General features: G+C 37.2%; 1 protein-coding gene across 9 annotated transcripts in view; it reads left to right on the top strand.

The window, feature by feature from the left end:
- Positions 1-19847, top strand: part of gbf1 (golgi brefeldin A resistant guanine nucleotide exchange factor 1) — an 84132-nt gene that overhangs the window by 24036 nt on the left and 40249 nt on the right. For all 9 annotated transcript variants that reach the window (XM_051915906.1, XM_051915899.1, XM_051915900.1 and 6 more), the window contains exon 4: positions 19301-19432. In XM_051915906.1, coding sequence (XP_051771866.1) covers positions 19301-19432 — 132 coding nt within the window. The remainder of the gene's footprint in view (positions 1-19300; positions 19433-19847) is intronic.

Genomic DNA, 19847 nt, shown 5'->3' on the forward strand with positions numbered 1-19847 from the left:
AAGGTGGGCCAGAGCACGGTTCGGTTGGGCTCGAGCGCGGTTCGCATGCAGTGTTAGTCGCGCTCGGGCTCGGTTCAAGGCAACCGTGCCTAGTGTGAGTACACCCAAAGTCATTAGAAATGTGTTGAAAGTATGAAAATAGAATGAAATGAAATCAGTGTTGAGATTAAACTTAACTAGCTCAACTGGTAGGGTCATAGATTCTCAGTGAATTTAGACCGATCCAATGTGCACTTTGAAATCGCTTAGGAAAGCCGCGTCTACCAAATACACACGTGAAAATGCTTCATAGTATGTTTAGCACTAGTCCATCTTGGTAACAATTGGTGGTTGTGTTTTGACTGACATAGCTGTTTTGTCACATCTCACCCCCCTGTTGAGCTGCTCTGGTATGTACAGGTCAGTCTTTAGCCATCCCAGTTATGCACATAAGCCTGTGTTGGTTTTAAACTGTAAAAATTCTTGCTAAACTGGCAGTGCTGGCGGTGGTTATGAGTGATGAAATCTTGACCCTGAATTTATGACCTGGGAACATGCACTGCTGTGTCTTTTTTTTTTTTTTTTGTTCCCCTTCTTTAAAGTGAGCTCAGGGGTGGTGGGGGGAGGGTATTGTGGGCTGAACTTGTGAACCAGTCGGCTGCCTTGTTACTGTTTAGTCAAGTTTAGGTTGGGCTAATCCTGGGCTCAATGCACAGATTCCATCAAACTCAACAGCACAGATATATGGGTCTGCTCTCAATATAGCAAGCCAATAAACAACTCTTCTTTTTGCAGGGTTGGGGGTATTTTTGCACTGAACAATGTAGAAAACGGCCCAGACTACTCAATCTTTAGGATTCTGTCATCCTGTATCATTTTTTTTTATTTTTTTTTTATGTACTCACTGACATTTTGTTGATAAATTTTGGCCCAAATCTCTTAATTGTCATTTAGGGTCTGTTCACACTTGGCAAGTTTGGTTAGATTAAAACGAAGATGGAGATGCCTGAAAATGTGGGTCTTGGTCCATTTCCAAACGTACTCTTGTATGGTTCTGTCATAAAATATACGTCATAAAAACCTGTTGTTGTTTTTATTTATTTATTTTTTTTGTACCTTTTAGGTTCGGTCTTAAAAATGACAGTGTGAACGCCAAACGAACCAGAACCAAATGTATTATTTTCTTTTTGATCCGGACTAAAAGATACTCAGCTAGGGCAAACTGTTAGATTAATCTTAATGAGTAGTTTTATCTTATGTCAGTGAAGAATCATGAGGAACCAAAAGTCCCATAGTATTTGTCAGATCTCCATTTCTTCTGCCTATAATCATAGGCCATCTCTTCCCCAACACGCTTTCGGCCATTTTCTTTTAAGGTGACAAAGGGGATAGCCAATTGTTTTTCTGTTTATCAGAGGTGACATGACCATTGGCGCAAGTGGGCGAGGAGGCCCACTGTTGCCATAGCTAAATATACATCCCTGACAGCTTCATAATAGGTTCCAGGAAGTTCAGTTGAAAATAAAAACAAAGCAACATTTCTAGCTGATTGGTTTTGAAAGGCCGTTTTTCCTTGCTGAATGGGAAAAATGTGGACTTCAGCATTCCATGGCAGTGATGCCAGTCGGATTGGATAGGCGCAGCCTTGCGTGTGCAGAACGAACGGGCTGAGATGGAGATGCAACAGACTGCAAAAACTCGATTTATGGGAAAGTGTTCTGTCACAAGGCACAAAGAAACAAAACAACATATGATAAATACAGGGATTTGATGAGTTTGTTAAAGTATGGTGTAATTATTCACAGTCCTTCTTTACATAGTTCATCCAAAGAACAAATACACAATATAAAATATTCGGTGAGTTGTTGTGCGTATCATATGTCATCCTTTTATCTCGGGACTGGCTAAAAAAAACTGGGCTAGTTGACAAGTGTGAAAGGGAATGAGGGTCTCAATTATGCACTTATAAACTAAGCCTAGCAAAGCCTGTAATGTAAGCAACATTGTGTCAAGTTTAGTCTGAAATCTTCAGAGCATTGTTGGCATGTGAATTCTGATTCCTTTTCATTTTTTCAAATACAGTTTTTCAGACACGGCATATAAAATGTTAAAAAGTGTGGAAACCTTGTCTACTGTAGAAGTTTTATCAATTTTTTAATGATTTTTTTTATTTTTTACAATTTGGAAATTTGTGTTTGTCAATAACGAATAATATATTTTTATGTTTAGTTAATTTTTAGTGATTTCAAAAGCTAGTTGATTGCCAGTGTTCGCTTGCAACTTCAGGGGCATGACCGATTGCTTGCGTAGTACGTAGTACATCTCAGCTTGATCTCCATTTGTTCGAGAAGTTCTCGTGTGAAAACGGAGCTCGAATGTTTACAAACACCTATCTTGCTGTTGCTATCTAGGAAGAATTTTGTCATGAATTCATAAAGATAATGCACTCCCTGGCCAGGGGCCCATGTGCTCAGCTGTCCCACATTACCACACAGTATGGTGGAAGAGCCACTTAACGCCGCACGGTTTAAAATTACCGCTCTGCTGGCAAACGGCTGCAGTATTCTGGTCCACCACCACTTCTGTAAATTGTGTTTGTATTTCTTTTTTGCTTCTCCGGTTTGGGGTAAATTATGTGCTGAGAGATGTTTTATGACAAACAGCAAGCCCCAGGGAAGTGCACTTTAGACATCACTAGAAAAGGTTGAGATGGGATGGGAATTTGGCTTGAGTACTTTTGCTTTTGCTCTTCAAACTCTCAGCCCATGAATGGAAACTAAGAGGGAGTTGAGGCCATGCACGAGTCTTCAAGTCCTTCCGTAATTTTTCTTCCCCGGAACGGCTCTCCCAGCTTTGTGTGTGTGCGTCTCTGTGCGTGCTGGTTTGTTTTGAGAGCTATGGTAGTTGAACTGGGCATAGCTGATGCCAGTCTCGGCCTGTGTATAGTACTCCGTAGTCTCTCACCCCTCTTTCCATGCAAGACTGCTTACAGTACTGCAGACATGCTGACCCACAGGGGAGTAATTTATGACAGTTGTCGCCTTGGTCTGCTAAGCTGCGCAGGGCATTGCCCGCCACTCTCAGCATAGCATTTCAATATCCTGCTGGGAGTACACCCGATAGGCTTTAATGTTTGCCCACTGTGGAGACCCTGTGGTATCACTGCACAGAAATGTGGTCCCCGAGCCTGTGTTGTTCAAAGTCACCAGCTGTTACCATGGAGAGAGATACTGGCACTAACAGAAGTTTAGTTCCTTTGGTCTTGGTGGATGATTACATTCTGATTGTTCCTGACAGTTTGCTTTTGTTTTTTCAGTATTCCAATTGCAATGCTGTATAGCCATTACATTTTTTTTTTTTTTTTTTTTTTTTTTGTTAAATGATAGGCATTTCTTTTTTGTTTTGTTTTTTTTTTCTCAACTTTTTAAAACTTTTTTTTTTTTTTTTTAATCAACAGTGTAAAAATATTGAAAATATTGTTTAAAATTTTTGCATACTTTTGTGTTTTATTTCGTGTTTTTTTTTTTTTTTTTTTTTTCTTCCTGGCTTTGTTTGGTTTTGTTTTGTTTCTGGTTTTTGTTCACGGTCAATGTGCTACTTACACTAATTAAATTGCAACGTTATTAATTTATAGTTACAATTTAAAAAAAAAAAAAAAAAAGAGCTCACCTTCCACATATCTTTTGTGTTTCTCAACACAAATTCACATAAGGACTCCAGCTGGCAGCTGTGTTAACTCGAATTGGCGACAACTTCTCTGTATTTTACGGTATTTGCTGCGTATCACCCCTCCCCCCTACATTTAACTTAAGATTTAAATAAACAAATGAGAATGAAAATTTTTGCCCACTTTCAAGTTTTGTTTCATATTTTGTTGTTGTTGTTGTTGTTGTTTTTTTTCTGATTTTGTTTTGTTTCTGTTTTTTTGGTTTTATTTGTTTGGTTTGGTTTTTTGTTTTATTTAATTTTTGTTTCTTTTCAAAACATTCTCTCAAGAGTTTGTGTATCAGACTACACTGCTTTTGATGTCTGTTGTATTGGGCAACCAGCGAGGTCATCTAGAAAGATGTGTTGTCTGTTTAATGGCTTTGTGTTATTTCCAACCCGATCTCACAGCAATTCATAAGTTTTTTTTTTTTTTTTTTTTTACGATGTGGCTAATTCGTACGACCTCACTTGTATGAATTCGTATGTTTTTTGCTAAATTGTACATATTTTAAGAGTTGCCAAATTCGTATGAATTCGTACGAATGACCTACCCCTAACCCCGCCCCTAAACCTACCCTTATCATTGGGGTTTAGACAAATCGTATGAATTCGTATGAGTGACGTTGTAATTAGCCACTTCGAGTGATGTCGTAATTAGCCACTTCGAAAAATATGTACGAATTGGTCATGAGATAGTGTTGGTTGTTTCACAGCTCCCCATTATATTAAATTCAGACTTCAGGCTCAAAATGCCAGAGCAGCATAGCACTATTCAAAATAAATAATAATTTTAGCTTGTGTATGAGCACTCCGTGAATGGAACAAGCGTAGCTAAAGTCTTCTGATCCACGACTAATCAACACAGACCCCTAATATGTAAACAGTCATTGACTCTCACATACTGTAGGAGAGTCCACACGGGACTGATCAGTTCAGACCCTCCAGAGCTCTTCATTAATGCTGTTCTGCCGTGTTTGGGCTGTTCCTCACTAGGCCCTCTGCCCTCTCACTCGCTCACACGCACAGCAAACTGAAACAGCTCAGATTAAGATTAATCCTCCTTAATGCACCGGCTCATAATATAGTCATTAGGTGACTTGAGCCTAATCCAACCCATCTAACCACCGTGCTTTATAAAACACACACGCAGGATTTGCTGTCAATGCTTGCAGGCTGGAAACACAGCATCACGTATAAATACAGGCCGGTCTGACACTTAATACTGATTAAGGCTTCGCTGAATGGTAAATGTAAATGAAGAGCTTGTGCTGAGTTTGAGTGTGAATGGACAGAGAGGCCTTCACTGGGTAGGAAGCATCAATGTTACATTAGGTGACTTCATGCTGACGAGAATAGTTCATCCAGAAATGACGTTTCGCTCATCATTTACTCTCCCTCATGTTGTTCAAACCCATATGCTGTTATTTTTTCAGTGGAGAATTTGATGCCGCTCTTTTCCATCCAACAACACTTTGACCATGTTTAAGCTCCAAAATGAAACAAAATGAAAAAAAAAAAAAAAAACAAAATAAAATGAAAAACAAAAAAACAACAACATAAAAGTGTTTTATTTGAAGTCTTACTAGCCTTTTTTTCACTGATTCAGTTTATCTTTTTCAGAAATTGAACTTGGTGATCTGTTTACAGCAGTTCTCGATTTAATGGTTCACAGTAGGGTGAAAATCTGTGAATAACAACACAATTTTTGGTCTGTTGACACTACTCGTATGGAACAGCCATGGTCACCATGAACTTTTATTGTACCTTTTGTGATTTTTCAAATCAAGTACACTACACTACAAGATTTTTCAAATCAAAATCAAATTTTTGCTCTACAGAATAAAGAAGTCAAGGAAAGTTTGGAAATAAGAAAAGACATGAGGTGTAAGGAAGGACAACATTTTTATTTTGTGTCGAATGACTATGAATCCCTTGTGCTCTGGCTTATGGTAGTATCAAGAAAGGCTGCAGTAGCAGCAACACAGCTGGCTTCTCTTAAAGTGAGGAGGCAGAGAAAGAGAGAGAGGGAGAGCTCAGCACCTTTGAGATTAATCAGCTGTGCTCTGCTGCAGTGAAGAGCTCTGCTTCAGCCTTGTTGCAATTTTTATTCATAATGTATTTAAACACTCAGATTGATCTCAGAGTTGTTTACTTGGTGTGAAAGCTGTGAACTGCTATTGATGAATTATAATTTGAGAATTTGCATGCTTTATTATTTAGTATAGTGTATTTTGCAAATTTTGGGGTCAGCAAGATTTTTTTTTTTTTTTTTTTAAATTGATTTTTTTTTCTTTTTTTTCAGCAAAGCTGCATTAAATTGATCAAAACTGACAGACAAAACATTTATAGTGTTAAAAAACTTTTTCAAATAAATAATTTTGAACTTCCTGTTCATTAATAAATCCTCAAAAGTTTATCACAAATCAGCATATTAGAATGATTTCTGAAGGATCATGTTACACTGAAGACTGGAGTAATGATGCTGAAAATTCAGCTTTGCCATCACAGAAATAAATTATATAAAAAAAAATTTAAATAAATTATTTTAAATTGTAATATTTCACAAAATTACTGTTTTTGTCATTAAAAAAGTTACAGTATTTTTATTATTATTAAATAATGCAGCCCTGTTGAGCATAAGAGACCTTTTTCAAAAACATTCAAAAAAATTTACCGACCCCAAAGGGATAGTATAAATCATGATTACGAAATCTTGGCAAATTGTTGAACACTTTTTTTTTTTTTTTTTTTTTTTTTTTTTACAAAAAAAATACTGCTCTTAATACAGAAGCACATCTTTCAACCTCTGTTCCTCCCCTTGTATACTGACTCAAACCGTGGTCTAATTGTAGGCAGGGCTTGTTTTAATATGCGCCACAGTGTCTTGCTAACACAGTAGCTGAGGCCTGTTGTCTGAGTCTACAGTGCGTGGTTGCAGGATATGCTCTCACACCCCATGGGAATGCTATTAGTGTGGAACTGAAGGAACACAGCAGGTGAAACAAATAAGGCCCAGATTTTTTTCCCCCCTTTCTCCCTCTCGTCACCTTGCTTTTTTCCTTTTCTCGCTCCCTTGTTCTTTTTTCTCTTTCCTCGTTCAGTCTGCTCCCTCTCCTTCCCTCATTCTTTCCGTGCAGTTGTGGATGATGGTAGTCATCAGGAGTGGTGTGAAATGAGCTCCGAGCCAGCGCATGTGTGGTGATTTATCCTGCCGAGCTGACCGCTCTCCCAGGCTTAACCCCTCGCTGTACACCAGTCAAACCCCCCGCGGACACCCATACCCTCACTCAAGACACACAGGAGGGTATCTGCAAGGGTACATGTTCAAAGGATGCGACGGAAACAGCGGGTCTCATATTGGCTGTTTGTTTTTCCTCTAAATAGAGGTGCTAATTTGGGGCTGCCTCGGCTGAAGGACACACTGAGGGACATCTGAGCTCTCTATTTCTAAATAAAAAGAATAAGGATTGAATTTAATTAGAAAACCTAGCATGAGTGGATTGAAATTATTGAGCAAAGAATGTCTGTGAATGTTAACAGTGATTATGCAGCCCTTCCTGTTGTCTAATAATATTTCAGAGCTCCAAAAATAACAAAAAAAATGTAATTGCCATTAGGGCTGGGCTATAATGATAAGCTATGATACTCTATATGGATTCATCTAACAGCCTATCACACAGCAGAAATAAAAGTGACAAAAGCCAATCACTAATAAGTGATTTCTGCGTGTCTATGTGTGAATGAACAGCGCGGTTTCGTCTTAAACACAAACTCACACGCATGTGATGCTCCTGGTGTTTTCAGCGTCTGCCATCTCAATATATGAGGACATGAACACAAACTTCGTCCCCAGAGCTGCTTTGAGAGTCACTTCACAAGCTTTTCATTGTTTCATTTGAGAAAAACTACAGTCCAGTACACACTGAAACTGAAACTAAAACTGAAAGATCTTCACAACAAACTGTCAAAATAAAAGTTTAGTTTAACTTCAAGAAATGATGACAGAAATATCATTACTGTAGCCTATACTAAAATGTACTTCTCAAAGTAATAATAATAATATTATTTCTAAGGAATATCATTGAACCAAGATATTTTTTCATTTATCTTTTAAATTTATACAGTTCTGTTGTGCAGCATCTTATTTGACTTAAATTATTTTTGTTTTGTTGTAATTTAATTGATATATTTTCATTTGATTACATTTTAAAAGCTTGATTAAATTGTTAAAGTTTATATAAATTTGTATTAAAATGATGAAACATAGAATCCCAAAAAATAAAATGGAAAACACAGAACTTAGGGAAATATAAATGGATTTCATGGGGCGCTACACTCTAAAATTATAATGTGTTGGCTCAAAAAAAAAAAAAAAAAATTGAGTTATAACAACTTTTGAGTAAATTTACGTTTAACCAACAAGCTTCATTGAGTTACAGGAACTTAATAGTTTGTAGAATAAACACAAATTTTTAAGTTGATTACTCAAAAAAAAAAATTAAGTCGCTCCAGCTACCAGAGTTGTAGCCTTGGAACCAATTAAACTTATCTATTTCAGTTCAAATCAACAGCTATCATAGCACATGCTAACATAACTTATTTAACATGTATATTTAATGAACAAGTAAGATGTTACTTGTCATTGGCATTAGCGCAGTCGTTGCTTATAGAGTCAGTGTAGTGTTTACCTTCATGTATCTACTCTTCAGCACAATGCTAACCACAAAAACTTCAACATTACAGAAACTCTTTTAAATGTCAAACATAACAACATTAAAAACTAACAGGTCTTTCCCTTCACTAAAAACAAATAAATTAACACTTAATTTCAACATTTATTCTCCTTATCCAGTCATATGCAAACCATGCTGGGAACTAGAAATCCACTGCCTAATTTCCAAAGTTATCAAGACAATTTCATTATGTCATTCGCACATCAGCTTGTTTGACTCAGTCAAAAATATTCACTTTAAGATTCACAACTGACTTCCTTACTGAACCTTGATTCATGTTAAAGTCAGAGTGATATTTATATGGATTGTTTTGTTTGGAGCCCTGTGGTTTTATAAAGGGGTATTCCTAGTAAGTGTTAGATATGAATGTTTCCAAATTTGAACTGTAATACTCTGAATTGCATCAGAAGAAAAGATTCTCCATGTCTAGATACTGTACATCAGTCAAATGGCATTGTAAAATTTGTAGCTGCTTTACATGATTAGTAATGTATCAGAACTGAATCTCTTGCTACATTGTGATAGCTACGTCATTCCGCCACCATGTCACACAGTAAATCAACTCTGAACGCTACTGGGATGCTTCCTGAAGACTTCCCACCATAGACTTATGGAGCCCAGGAAGCAACCTTCAGCAACACATTCCTCAGGAAGCGTTCGGTGGAGACACGCTCACACACGCACGGCGGAACTGGAGTTCGTATGCTTGCCATCTCTCAAATGTTTTAATTCAGCATGATAAAACATCCGTTATTTATAAGGTGATTGAGCGTAAAGTATTTTGGAGCACAAGTCCATCCATCATGAGCAGACAGCAAGCTGTGAAACTCATTACTGTATGCTCCGGCCTGCTCTTCACTGCCCGGCTCCACTCCGCTCTGTGGTCAGCCGGAATAATGTGGCTTCTGTTCAAAGTATGCAGCATAAAAAATACATTTTATTTGCAGGATAACAGGTGCTGGCTAGGCAGGGAATGTGTACTAATGAAGTCATGGTTTATGAATGCATCATGTTTGGACTGGGGTCTCTTGCTGTTCTTAATAAACAAAAGCTGTTTTGTACAGATTAATAAAAAATGTTATATTAAAGCCGTTATAGATTTAAATGTTTTGCAAAAGTTGCAGTAGACTGATATTGGTTTTGTAGTGTACTTTTGTATTTATTTCATACTTTATTAATTGTGATGAACTTCATTTACATCATTGATTTGACTGACAAAAACTATTGCCTGTATTTAAGTTTTTATTTTTTATATATTTTAGCCAAAATAGTATAGATTTTTAGTAGTATTATTAGTTATCGACCATAATCTGGAAATAGTTAGTTTACACTACCGTTCAAAAGATTTAGGTCTGATTTAGTTTTTTTTAAAATCCCATAAACTCACCAAGGCCACATTATTTGATCAAAAATAACAATATTGTGAAATATTACAATATATTACAATTTTAAAAAGAACTGTTCTATTTTAAAAGTTAATTTAAAAAAAGTTATTCCTGTGATGGCAAAGCTGAACTTTCTGCATCATTACTCCAGTCTTCAGTCACATGATCCTTCAGAAATCATTCTGATATGCTGATTTGCTTATTACCACTGTGGACACTGAGATGCATTATTTTCAGGGATTTTTTCAAATTGAAAGTTCAAAAGAACAGCATCACTGTCATTTGATCATTTAATGCATTCTTGTCAAATTTAAGCATTCATTTCTTAAAATTTCTTCTGTATAGTTTTTTTTGTTGTTGTTTGTTTTTTTTTTTCCCCAGCACCTTTTAGATTTAAAAAAAAAATTCTTTGCTGTATATGCAGAATCCTTAAATTCTGTATATGCAGAATCCCCCCCCCCCCCCCCCCCCCCCCCCTCAAAGTAGAGTTCATTCTCACACTAGCAGCATTTCACCTCTGTCAAAACTAACAGCATTTGAATCTGCTCAGAATGACTGGAGGGTGATTTAAACAAAGCCCCCCAGGTCAAAGGTCGCCTTCAGCCCTGCTGTTTATTTGTTTGCCTTTGTCACTCAAAATCTCTTCTGCACTTTTTTTTTTTTTTTTTTTTTTTTAATATCGGCCTCAAGGTGCAGCAAACAAATCCCTGGCCGGCCCTCGAGTGCAGGGGAGAGTGATGAGGTGGAGGAGAGAGAAGAAAAGGCTGGGATTAGGGGTGAGGGCTAGCTAAACAGGCCAGTTGTTTATCTTTGTGCAGTGAAGGTAGTGCTGTGCTGTCACTTTCTCATTCCTCACATAAAAAAACGTGCTCCTCCTCATGCTCTGTGCTCCCGGTCAGTAGTGCTTTAATGTAAGACCACTTCTGCAGAACCCCTTCTCATTAGATTACCTAATGTTAAGAGCTTTGATCTTGAAGAACGGGCCTCTTGATGCATCGCAACAATTAACGTTATTTATGATGGCCTACCCTCTCTCTCACTCCTTCCCTCTTTTATGGCTTTTTTACTTTTTGCTTGTACACGTTCAAAAGTGTCTAATGCTCACCGAGGCTGGATTTATTTGATCAAAAATACAGTAAAACAGTAATTTTGCGATATTAAAATAGAAATCTTATTTTATGTTTTAAATGATGGCAAAGCTAAATTTTTAGCAGCCATTACCATAGATTTCAGTGTCATATGATTCTTCAGAAATCACATGCCGCAAGAAAAAAAATCTATAGAAAAAGCAAAAGGTACTGTTAATTTTCTGCCAGGATATTATCAGTTTATTTTACTGACATTTACTTCAACCCTAAAACACAACACAGTGCAAGGTGAAAAATTGATTAAAAATATGAGAAAATGCCAGTGAAAAAAAAAAAAAAAAAATCAATATGGAGCATTTCTTTATATTAACATGGTGCATTGGGCCCTGTTTTTACAGACTTTTCTTATAGTGTATTAATATGCTGATTTGGTGCTCAAGAAACTGAATTGATTTATATTGTCAATGTTGAAAACAGTTAATATACTGCTTAATATTTTTGTGGAAACCGTGATATATTTGTTCAGGATTTTTTGATGAATAGAAAGTTCAAAATAACAATTTATTTGAAAATCTTTTTCTTTCTACTTACCCAAAACTTTTGAATAGTAGTTCAAATCAACTAAAGTTGTTTAAGAGTTGATGTTAGTTTTCACTTTTCAAAGTTTTTTTTTTTTTTTTTTTTTTTTTTTAAAGTTTTAAAGCTATTTTTTTCCATTGCCAAACCGCAAAATCAGAAATTCATTGAGATCCCTGTGTAATATAAATGCAAACAATATTTCATCCCTTCATTCAAAAATACAGCTTTGATATCACACTGGAAGGAGAAAAATTGTCAATGAGTTGCTTTGGAAGCTTTTTGAAAAGTTTTAATTTCTCTGGGGCTTTCAAATTGCCTGTTTAGGTTGTGGCGAGCATTGTTCTGCGCATTTATAAAACACCACTGTGGGTTGTACTGAATGACCATATGGAGTTCCATAACACTGTTACAACCTAATTGCCCTCTTCGACAAGTGCCAATTTTCTTCAAGAGGCAGAAGAGAAAAGAGCGGACGGGCCAGAGGCGCGTTGACATGCGTCAAACTCCTCCCCGCAGATGGATCAGGCTATGGTTGGGGCCTGAGATGAGAAGTCTCCCTGGGTTTGCTTTAGCCGTGCTGGCCTTGTTAGTTCGTCCCATCTCTTGCAGCATTAGAGCAGGCTACTGGAAAGACCCGGCTCTAATTCCACTAGCAGATCAATAACCATCAGTGTTTGGTTTTGGGCTGCTGGCTTGGTCACGGGATGCTCCACCCCCCACCTCCCCTGCTCGCCCCCATTCGCAACCCTTGTAGGCTGAGGGTCGTTTTGTTTGGAGGTAATTTTCACTGTGAGCTTGTGAACTGTGTCTCAATTGCGTCTCAGTTGGCGCTTGTCTGAATGGAGTGAGTGGGTCAGGAAGGTTTGATGCACATATATTTATTCTTTCTTTCAAATAGTATAGAAATATTACGCAAATTTCCAAACATAATTTAATTCATTATTAGGAGTGGGCGTTATGACCAAAATCTTAAATCACAATATAATTCATTTTATTTTACGATAATTATATATATCACAATATAGTTATTTTTGCTTAAATCTTTCAGACAGCGCTCAGAAACCATCTCTCAGACAGCACGCGCATATACCGAAATTAGTTCCCTTTCGCTGCTTATTGCGCTTCAGTGGTTTAAAATCACTTGTTTTTAAATAGCAATGCTTAAAAGCGCATGCAAATGATAAGCTTTCAGGACTGTGCAGCACTGCAACATCACCTGAGCTTACCGGTTGACAAATGTCTACCAGTATATCACCCACCCCTATTCAATATATTCAAATGTACTTGGTACTACTGGTACCAGTCGGTACTTCAAAAAAAAAAGTTGACTTTTCCAGCAATTCTGCAGTACCGGTCTACAGTGTACTGGGTATATTCGATACCCACTGAAAGACGCTGCTTTCAAACGCTCTTGTTCGTGTTTATTTGAGCGCTCTCTGAGCATCAAAGGTTTCTATTTACAGCGTTTTTACAAGAGTTGAGCATTGTAACCAATCACAATCATATCTGTTGAGCACGTCAATGCTATGGCCTATCAGAGGTGCTAGTCACCAAGTCAGAATCCACTTAACACCGTTGAAAATGAGCAAGGTTTTGTTTTGTTGAACGTGAGCCGCATGCTTGTAAATCCTTTCATTATAACCAACAAAGTGTAAACGTGATGTAAATAAGAGATTCCCTGTACAATTAAGACACCTTTTTTTTTATCTTAACGTGAGTTTTCGCGGGAGTGCAGGATTTAGTGAGCTTGTGCTTTAGAGATTGACAGCCTTAGTGATTATAAAAGAAGGTCTGATCTCTCTGATCAATCTGAATACAAGTTTAGTTTGCACTGCAAAGTTTCTGGACTGACAACCGTATTTAAATGCGCGATTAAATCGGAAACTGCAATAATTGACAGTGATAACCAACGACGAGACAAAATGGGACAATTTTTTAAAAGTACTTAATGAAATAGTTTTTGCTGTGGTACTGAAATTGGTACCAAGAACCACAAAATTTGACTGGTATTGTACCGACTACTGAAATTTTGATACAGTGACAACCCTACTTGTAAAGCAAAGAGCATAGCTGTTTTCAGTCTGACAGAAGACACTTGGCCCGTATAATTGTCTAAAATATGTGACATAGCAGTCTGACAAATTAAGTTATTCATCCTTTGTGATTAAATTAAACAAACACAAAGGCCCAGCAGGTCTAGTACTGAGAGTCAGCCACTGTTTGTATTGTAGCACTGCTGCTGTAGCCTGATCATTTGCTTCTCTGAATAGCTGTGTCCTACACACACACACACACACGCACAGACACACAGGTCTATAAAGCCTGGTGGAAAATTGCCTCCTCTTGTTTGTGTGGTGTAGCGTGGCTCTTATGGAATGTTGATCTGCCAGTGATGCTTTAGTTACATTTACTACGGGGGAAATCTCAAACAGTTTAGGAAACTGGATACTCGATCATTTGGGTAGTTTTGATCCTCTATTTTATTTTTAATTCCTGTGAATGTAGAACAATATTCAAGTCTCTAATCACCTACAAATGCTGTATATTGTATAGGAGTGGGTGGCATATCAAAATGTTAATGTTATCACTATCACATTTATATCATGGTACAAATGTCACAATACAGTTATTTTTGCTGTAAATTCAACAAAAAGGTCTTATATTTTAAATAAGTTAGTGGTAATGACTATTTTTTTTTAAATAATCCACTGTACTACTTTTATTTGGAGCTTGATGGATTTATAAAATATACAAATTATATAAATTATAAATTATTACTTAAATAATAAATAAAATAAAATGTATTGAATTTAAAATAATAAACGATAAATAAAAATAAAATTAAAAACGTCATTTTTTTTTTAAATAAATACAATTAAAATGTCTAATATAAAAATATTATTCATGTCTGCCAAATGCATAAAAAAAAAAAAAAAGTGTAAAGTCTGGCGTCATTCAAAACAGATTGAAAACACTGACTGAACTACATACTCTTTATACTCTTATTTTCCTCAGTAACAGTTGAAAGAGTTTGATTTTATTTGTTTTTATTCATAGTATTAAGGGTCTTAAAAGCAAAGGGCACAGTAAAATAAAGAACCTAAAGTTGCATACGCATAAATAAATTGTTCACAATTAGATCTATATCATGCTTTTAGAAAATAGACAGGGTTAATTTTCATTTCTTAACACAAATATATATTTTTGAATCTGAATTCTGGTTGGAAGCTCAGTGCGATTAAAAGACCTGCTTTAGTTGCTCTTCAGGATGCATTTAAATCAGTGCAACACTGTTTTAATGTGTTTTTTTTTTTTTTTTTTTTTTTTTTTTTAATGCTGTTCTCGACATTGCTCTGCTGTTGTGAACATTTATAGCTCAGACCCTCAACCGCTTAAACTGTGCTCTGTTTTAAGCTCTTTCTGCACCAGTGCCAATTGATGTGCATGTGTAATGTGTGGCGGCGGCATCTTCTCCTCTAGGTGCTCCCAGGGGCCTGAGGGTCCAGGGATATTTGCGGAGGTACCAGTTACACTCGGCTACACAGGCCGGCTGTTAAACCAGACTCCGTCCACTCATCAGACTTTAGACCTACAGCGAGCACAACGGAACAGACCATTGCACAGTTTCCAGTGCGGTGGGAAAACTTGATATTTTCCAAAGCTTGAAATACAATGGAAATGCCGTATTTGTGCATTATTAAGCAGTAAATATCATGGAAATGAGCCATAGCCTCTGTTTTTGCTAACAGCTCCTCTGCTAGTTATGTACAGGCACAATTGAATCTTAAGGGAGATTGTTAGGAGCCGTGCCGTGCCGTTGCTCAATTCTCGGAGCTTGTTCTCCAAGGACACGCACATACTTGGAGACTCAAAACCCTTAGCCGGAGCATACATGGATGGGTGACCGACTTTAATCCCTTTTTTATTTTGGCCAATGTCACACAGAGGTCACTCTGGTTACTGTGTGATTGTCTCACCATCATGGTCCAACACCTCAATTTCTTTATTTCCCTGCGTGGCCCCGGAGATTGCTCTGAAGTACCGAGTCATATTTAGCCTTTATTTAAGAAGATTGCCGCACGTGGGGGGAGGCAGAATGACGGGCTGCCGATGGCCGGCCGGATCAATACAACACAATTGAGTTCTCCAATCTGAGAGACTAGCTGCAGTGAAGGTGGCACTTATGGGGTGATCGCCTTTGATGAAGACTTTATTAGCTTCTATTGACAGATTCATTTGAGATCCCTCTCCCTTCAACGCCGCCACCTCACTCCAGACTCTCTCTTCCACTGTAAAGTAATATAGTCTAAGCCCACCTTTAAAAGTTTCTGGGTTTGATGAAACGCGTTAACAGCAGAGTTGTTTTGTCCTGTGTTTTCGAAGCTTCGCGACTGTTTCTTCGACTTGATTTCAAAGTAACTTTTGTTATTCTTCTGCCGTCCACGATTTCTTTGGCTTTTCGTGAACTTGGGTTAAGTGGTAAGCACTTGAGACCCTTGTTATCAGATACTGCAGCACCGTCAAAGAGTTTTCACTGTAGGAATGGAGCATTACTGAGCTTTTCCCCCATGAGAATACAAAGAAAACATCAAGTTCCCCAAAGAAAGTGCGCAACAGAAGATTTGCTTTTGGAAGGGAGTCTAGAAGCAACCTGGCTGTGGATAAGACAAAGTGTGGAAATTTTCAAATGATTTAATATTTTATCTCCAAACAAGCCGCAGGCGTATTAGATATCACAAGCTAATACTCAGCAGTCATATGTGCGCTCTGTAAAATTGGCTGAGGCTCGACTCTGGCTTTGAAGTCACAAGTTGTTTTTTTGCGTCAAAGTAGCTGTTCGGGGGAACCCTAATCCGCCTAGTATTGCTATGGCAAGCTGCGCCTCGGCTCGACACTCGCAGCAGGTTTTCGTGACTCCACTAATTTTTCCATTGTTATTTTACCTGGTTTGTATTTTGTAACCCTCGCCCCCCTCTCGCCGGCGTTCTCAGAGGGGCTGTTCCCCGCGCCCGGGTGGATTGGCCCGAGGTGCTTTCCCATCCACAAATAAAGAGCTCGGCGAAGATAATGAAGTATGTTGCATCCTCGGCTGCAGCTGTGTTTTGTTGGCTCTGTTAGATTAAGGCTTTATGTGTGGTGGACTCGGCTTATTTTTTATAAAAGCTCATCAATATAAACTAGGAGCTGCAGGCCTAAATTTGTATCGTGCAACTGGCCGTTTACTTCTTGGCCTCTGCTGTTCTCATCAGGAATTACCGTATGGGACGCACTGTGCAGAATGTATTTGATTTTTCAACCTTAATATAAGCACATTTTATGCTCTTTTAGTATAGTATAAGGAGGGCTGCCCAACTATATAATCTGGTAGTATCTCTATTGGATACTGGGCTAATGTTTTTATGCTAAAAACCAATAACATGCAGCATACATACAAATGCACAATAGTCATTTATCAGTATTACTATGACAAAGTTTGTAACGTGAGTTTTTGTTTTATAAATGTCTTATAAATGTCTTTCTCTCATGTATTTTTTTTTTTTTGAAAGTTTGCATGTTTTTTTTTATTTTTTATATTTGATACATCTAAAAAATGATGTATGAAGTAAATCTAAGTTGCTTAAGTCCAGTAAGTGTTCATCTTGAAATGTTGCTAACAATATAAAAATTATTCTTACTTTTACTTTTTACACAACCTAAGGTGAATTTGTAGAATTAAACCAAAAGGCCTTTAACTTTCTACAAAACAGTATAACTATCAATCAGGTGACAGAAGTCATGTAGTATGTGTACAACAGGTTTTTTAGCAGGTTTTGATCATGTTGATAGTTTAGAGGCCTTATGCCGGGTTCAGACTACACAATATTTTTGTCTGTTATGATAGTCACTGTGTCAGATTATGCGATCTTGTCATGTTGTAGACAAAAAATATGTCAGACTACGCGTTATCACTTGCCGTCATTAACGGTGAAACTATCGACTGACAGGCGTTGTGAGTGTAAACAAGTAATGGCTACCGAAGCGGGTTTTGCACTGGATTTCTTGTCAGAAAAACCCCAGAAAGAAAGAGAAACTGACGTGGACACGTTCCTAGATTGCACGAAGGGCACAGTATTGTGGTAGTCCCTCGAGAAAACATCATAAAAGACAGGATTACTGCAAAAGCTCTTTGAATCTTACCTCCATTGCACCAATACTATTGACTCTTCGTGCAAAAGTTCAACAACTGCATCAGATAAGTAACATTACCCGCAGTCTACTTTAAGTACTTTTGTTAATATTGTGGTATCTTTCCTTATTCATCTGAAATGTCTTCTTAGAAATGTTATGCTAGCATAGCATATCTGTTTATAGTGATGCTCAGCACAGAACGCCTTGAATGCTTTCATTCATGTTTTGCTGTATTTCCTGTGGTTTTATTAATACTTTGAGTGTATTTTATTGTTCATTTTTGTGTTTTTCAAAATAAATTAACTGAATTAATTTTGAGTCTGCATTCGTTATTCGCAGCTGTTGAAATAGTCTTTAAATTAGTTTGGGCAAATGAGGACATAAATTAGGTCAAACTACTGCATGTCCGTCCATAGAAAAATAAATAAATAATAAAAATTACCAACTGATTACCAACACACAACTATTGATCAGTCATGTTGCCACATTGTCATAATTACTAACCGGCAACGGCACAAAGTTACGTTGTGACATCGAATCCAGAAATTTTACTTTTCCGGTTGCCACAACAGAAGTTTTTTCATCAGATTATGTTGCAGTTACAGAAGTCACATATTTTTGTTTGCAGCGCTTTCGTTTCGGCATATTTGAAAGCTGTGTATGGAAGAGCTTCTGTGCTCCTATTGGTCAATGTCACAGATTTGACAGAACCCGTCGTGGAAGACCGAAAAAAAAAATGAGAGATGCTAACAGACTAAAATCGTGTAGTCTGAACTGGGCAACAGAAGAATAATAAAATAATCTTGGTTGTATTTTATTTTTTATTTTTTTATTATCTTCATTTGGAATGTTTCGAACAAGATGAACCAAAATACTGTATGGTTTGAGCAGACGCACAGCCTTTGACATCAACAACATAAGATCCTGAAGCATTTTTTTTTTCTTCCATTTTGAAAAACTATTTATTTTTCATTTTATTATTTGCATGTACCATTCATTGTTCATCCTTGCTGACGATTACCCAGAACAAATCTGTGGTGAGAGAGTTGAATTATGAAAATATTAAGCCTTCTACCCTCAAATCATCAATCTCACTTTACCTAATAATTGTAGCATTACTAAAAATACATGTATTGATACTGGGAAATACTACTCTTACTCTGTTTCTAAAAAGCGGTATCATCCCTAATGATGAGAGAGAGGCTTTAATTTTCCCAGCAGCTGTTACTTCAGCAGACTAGCAGCAGAGTCCTCCCACCCCGACGAGTTCAGTCATTTTCATTAATGCTAAATCCTACATCCTACACAGCTGCTTTAAACAAGAGCTTTTGGAAACAGAGTTGTAATAAGATACTCCGCTCTGCCAAGGTGAATAAGAAACAGCCCTCTCTTAACCCGCTCCCTGGCTGTACCGTTCTGTCCTATTGCATCTTTTGCACATGTATGCAACACAGGTTCGTAATGTCATGACACACGTCTTATAAATCATTGTTCATGCATATGCCAATGATTTATAAAGAGCGTAATTATTTTTAGCAATTGAATAATTTGTCCTACACGCTGAAAATAGTAACTGACTAGTATCTTATTCATCATGTGTTTATGTCAGTAGGTTGAATTGCTTTCATCTGACCTAGAGACTTGTCTTTTGTAATTCTAGATCTTTCCGATGTGGAACCCAATGTGTTTCTTAGACCTTTCCTGGAGGTGATCCGCTCAGAGGACACAACTGGACCAATCACAGGCCTTGCTCTCACATCGGTCAACAAGTTCTTATCATATGGCCTTATAGGTAAGTTTTTATTTATTTTTTATCTGTCTATCTATCTATCATCTGTCATAAATTAAGAACTCGTTCCCCCGTTTTAGTAAATCGTGGCCACGTTTAATTAATTTGTTTACTCATTTTGATTTCTCTAAAACAAGGGAAAAAATTATTATATTGTGCACACAATTTACTTAAAATGGGAGTGAATTAGTAAAACATGCATTTCTTTGCATGTCATGTGTGGGGCTCTGTACATAAGTGACTTTTTTTCAAAAACATTAAAAATCTTACCCCAAATTTTTGAATGGTAGTGTATATTTTTAATATTATCTCATAATTTGGCAGCAGGTATATTAGGTTGCTGTCACTTTAAGACCTGATGGACGGATCCATACTGTTACATATGTTTTCTTTCTCAACTGTTTAAGTTCACTTAAAA

Source organism: Ctenopharyngodon idella, chromosome 13 (genome assembly GCF_019924925.1).
Source record: "Ctenopharyngodon idella isolate HZGC_01 chromosome 13, HZGC01, whole genome shotgun sequence".
In the NCBI taxonomy this organism is placed as follows: domain Eukaryota; kingdom Metazoa; phylum Chordata; class Actinopteri; order Cypriniformes; family Xenocyprididae; genus Ctenopharyngodon; species Ctenopharyngodon idella.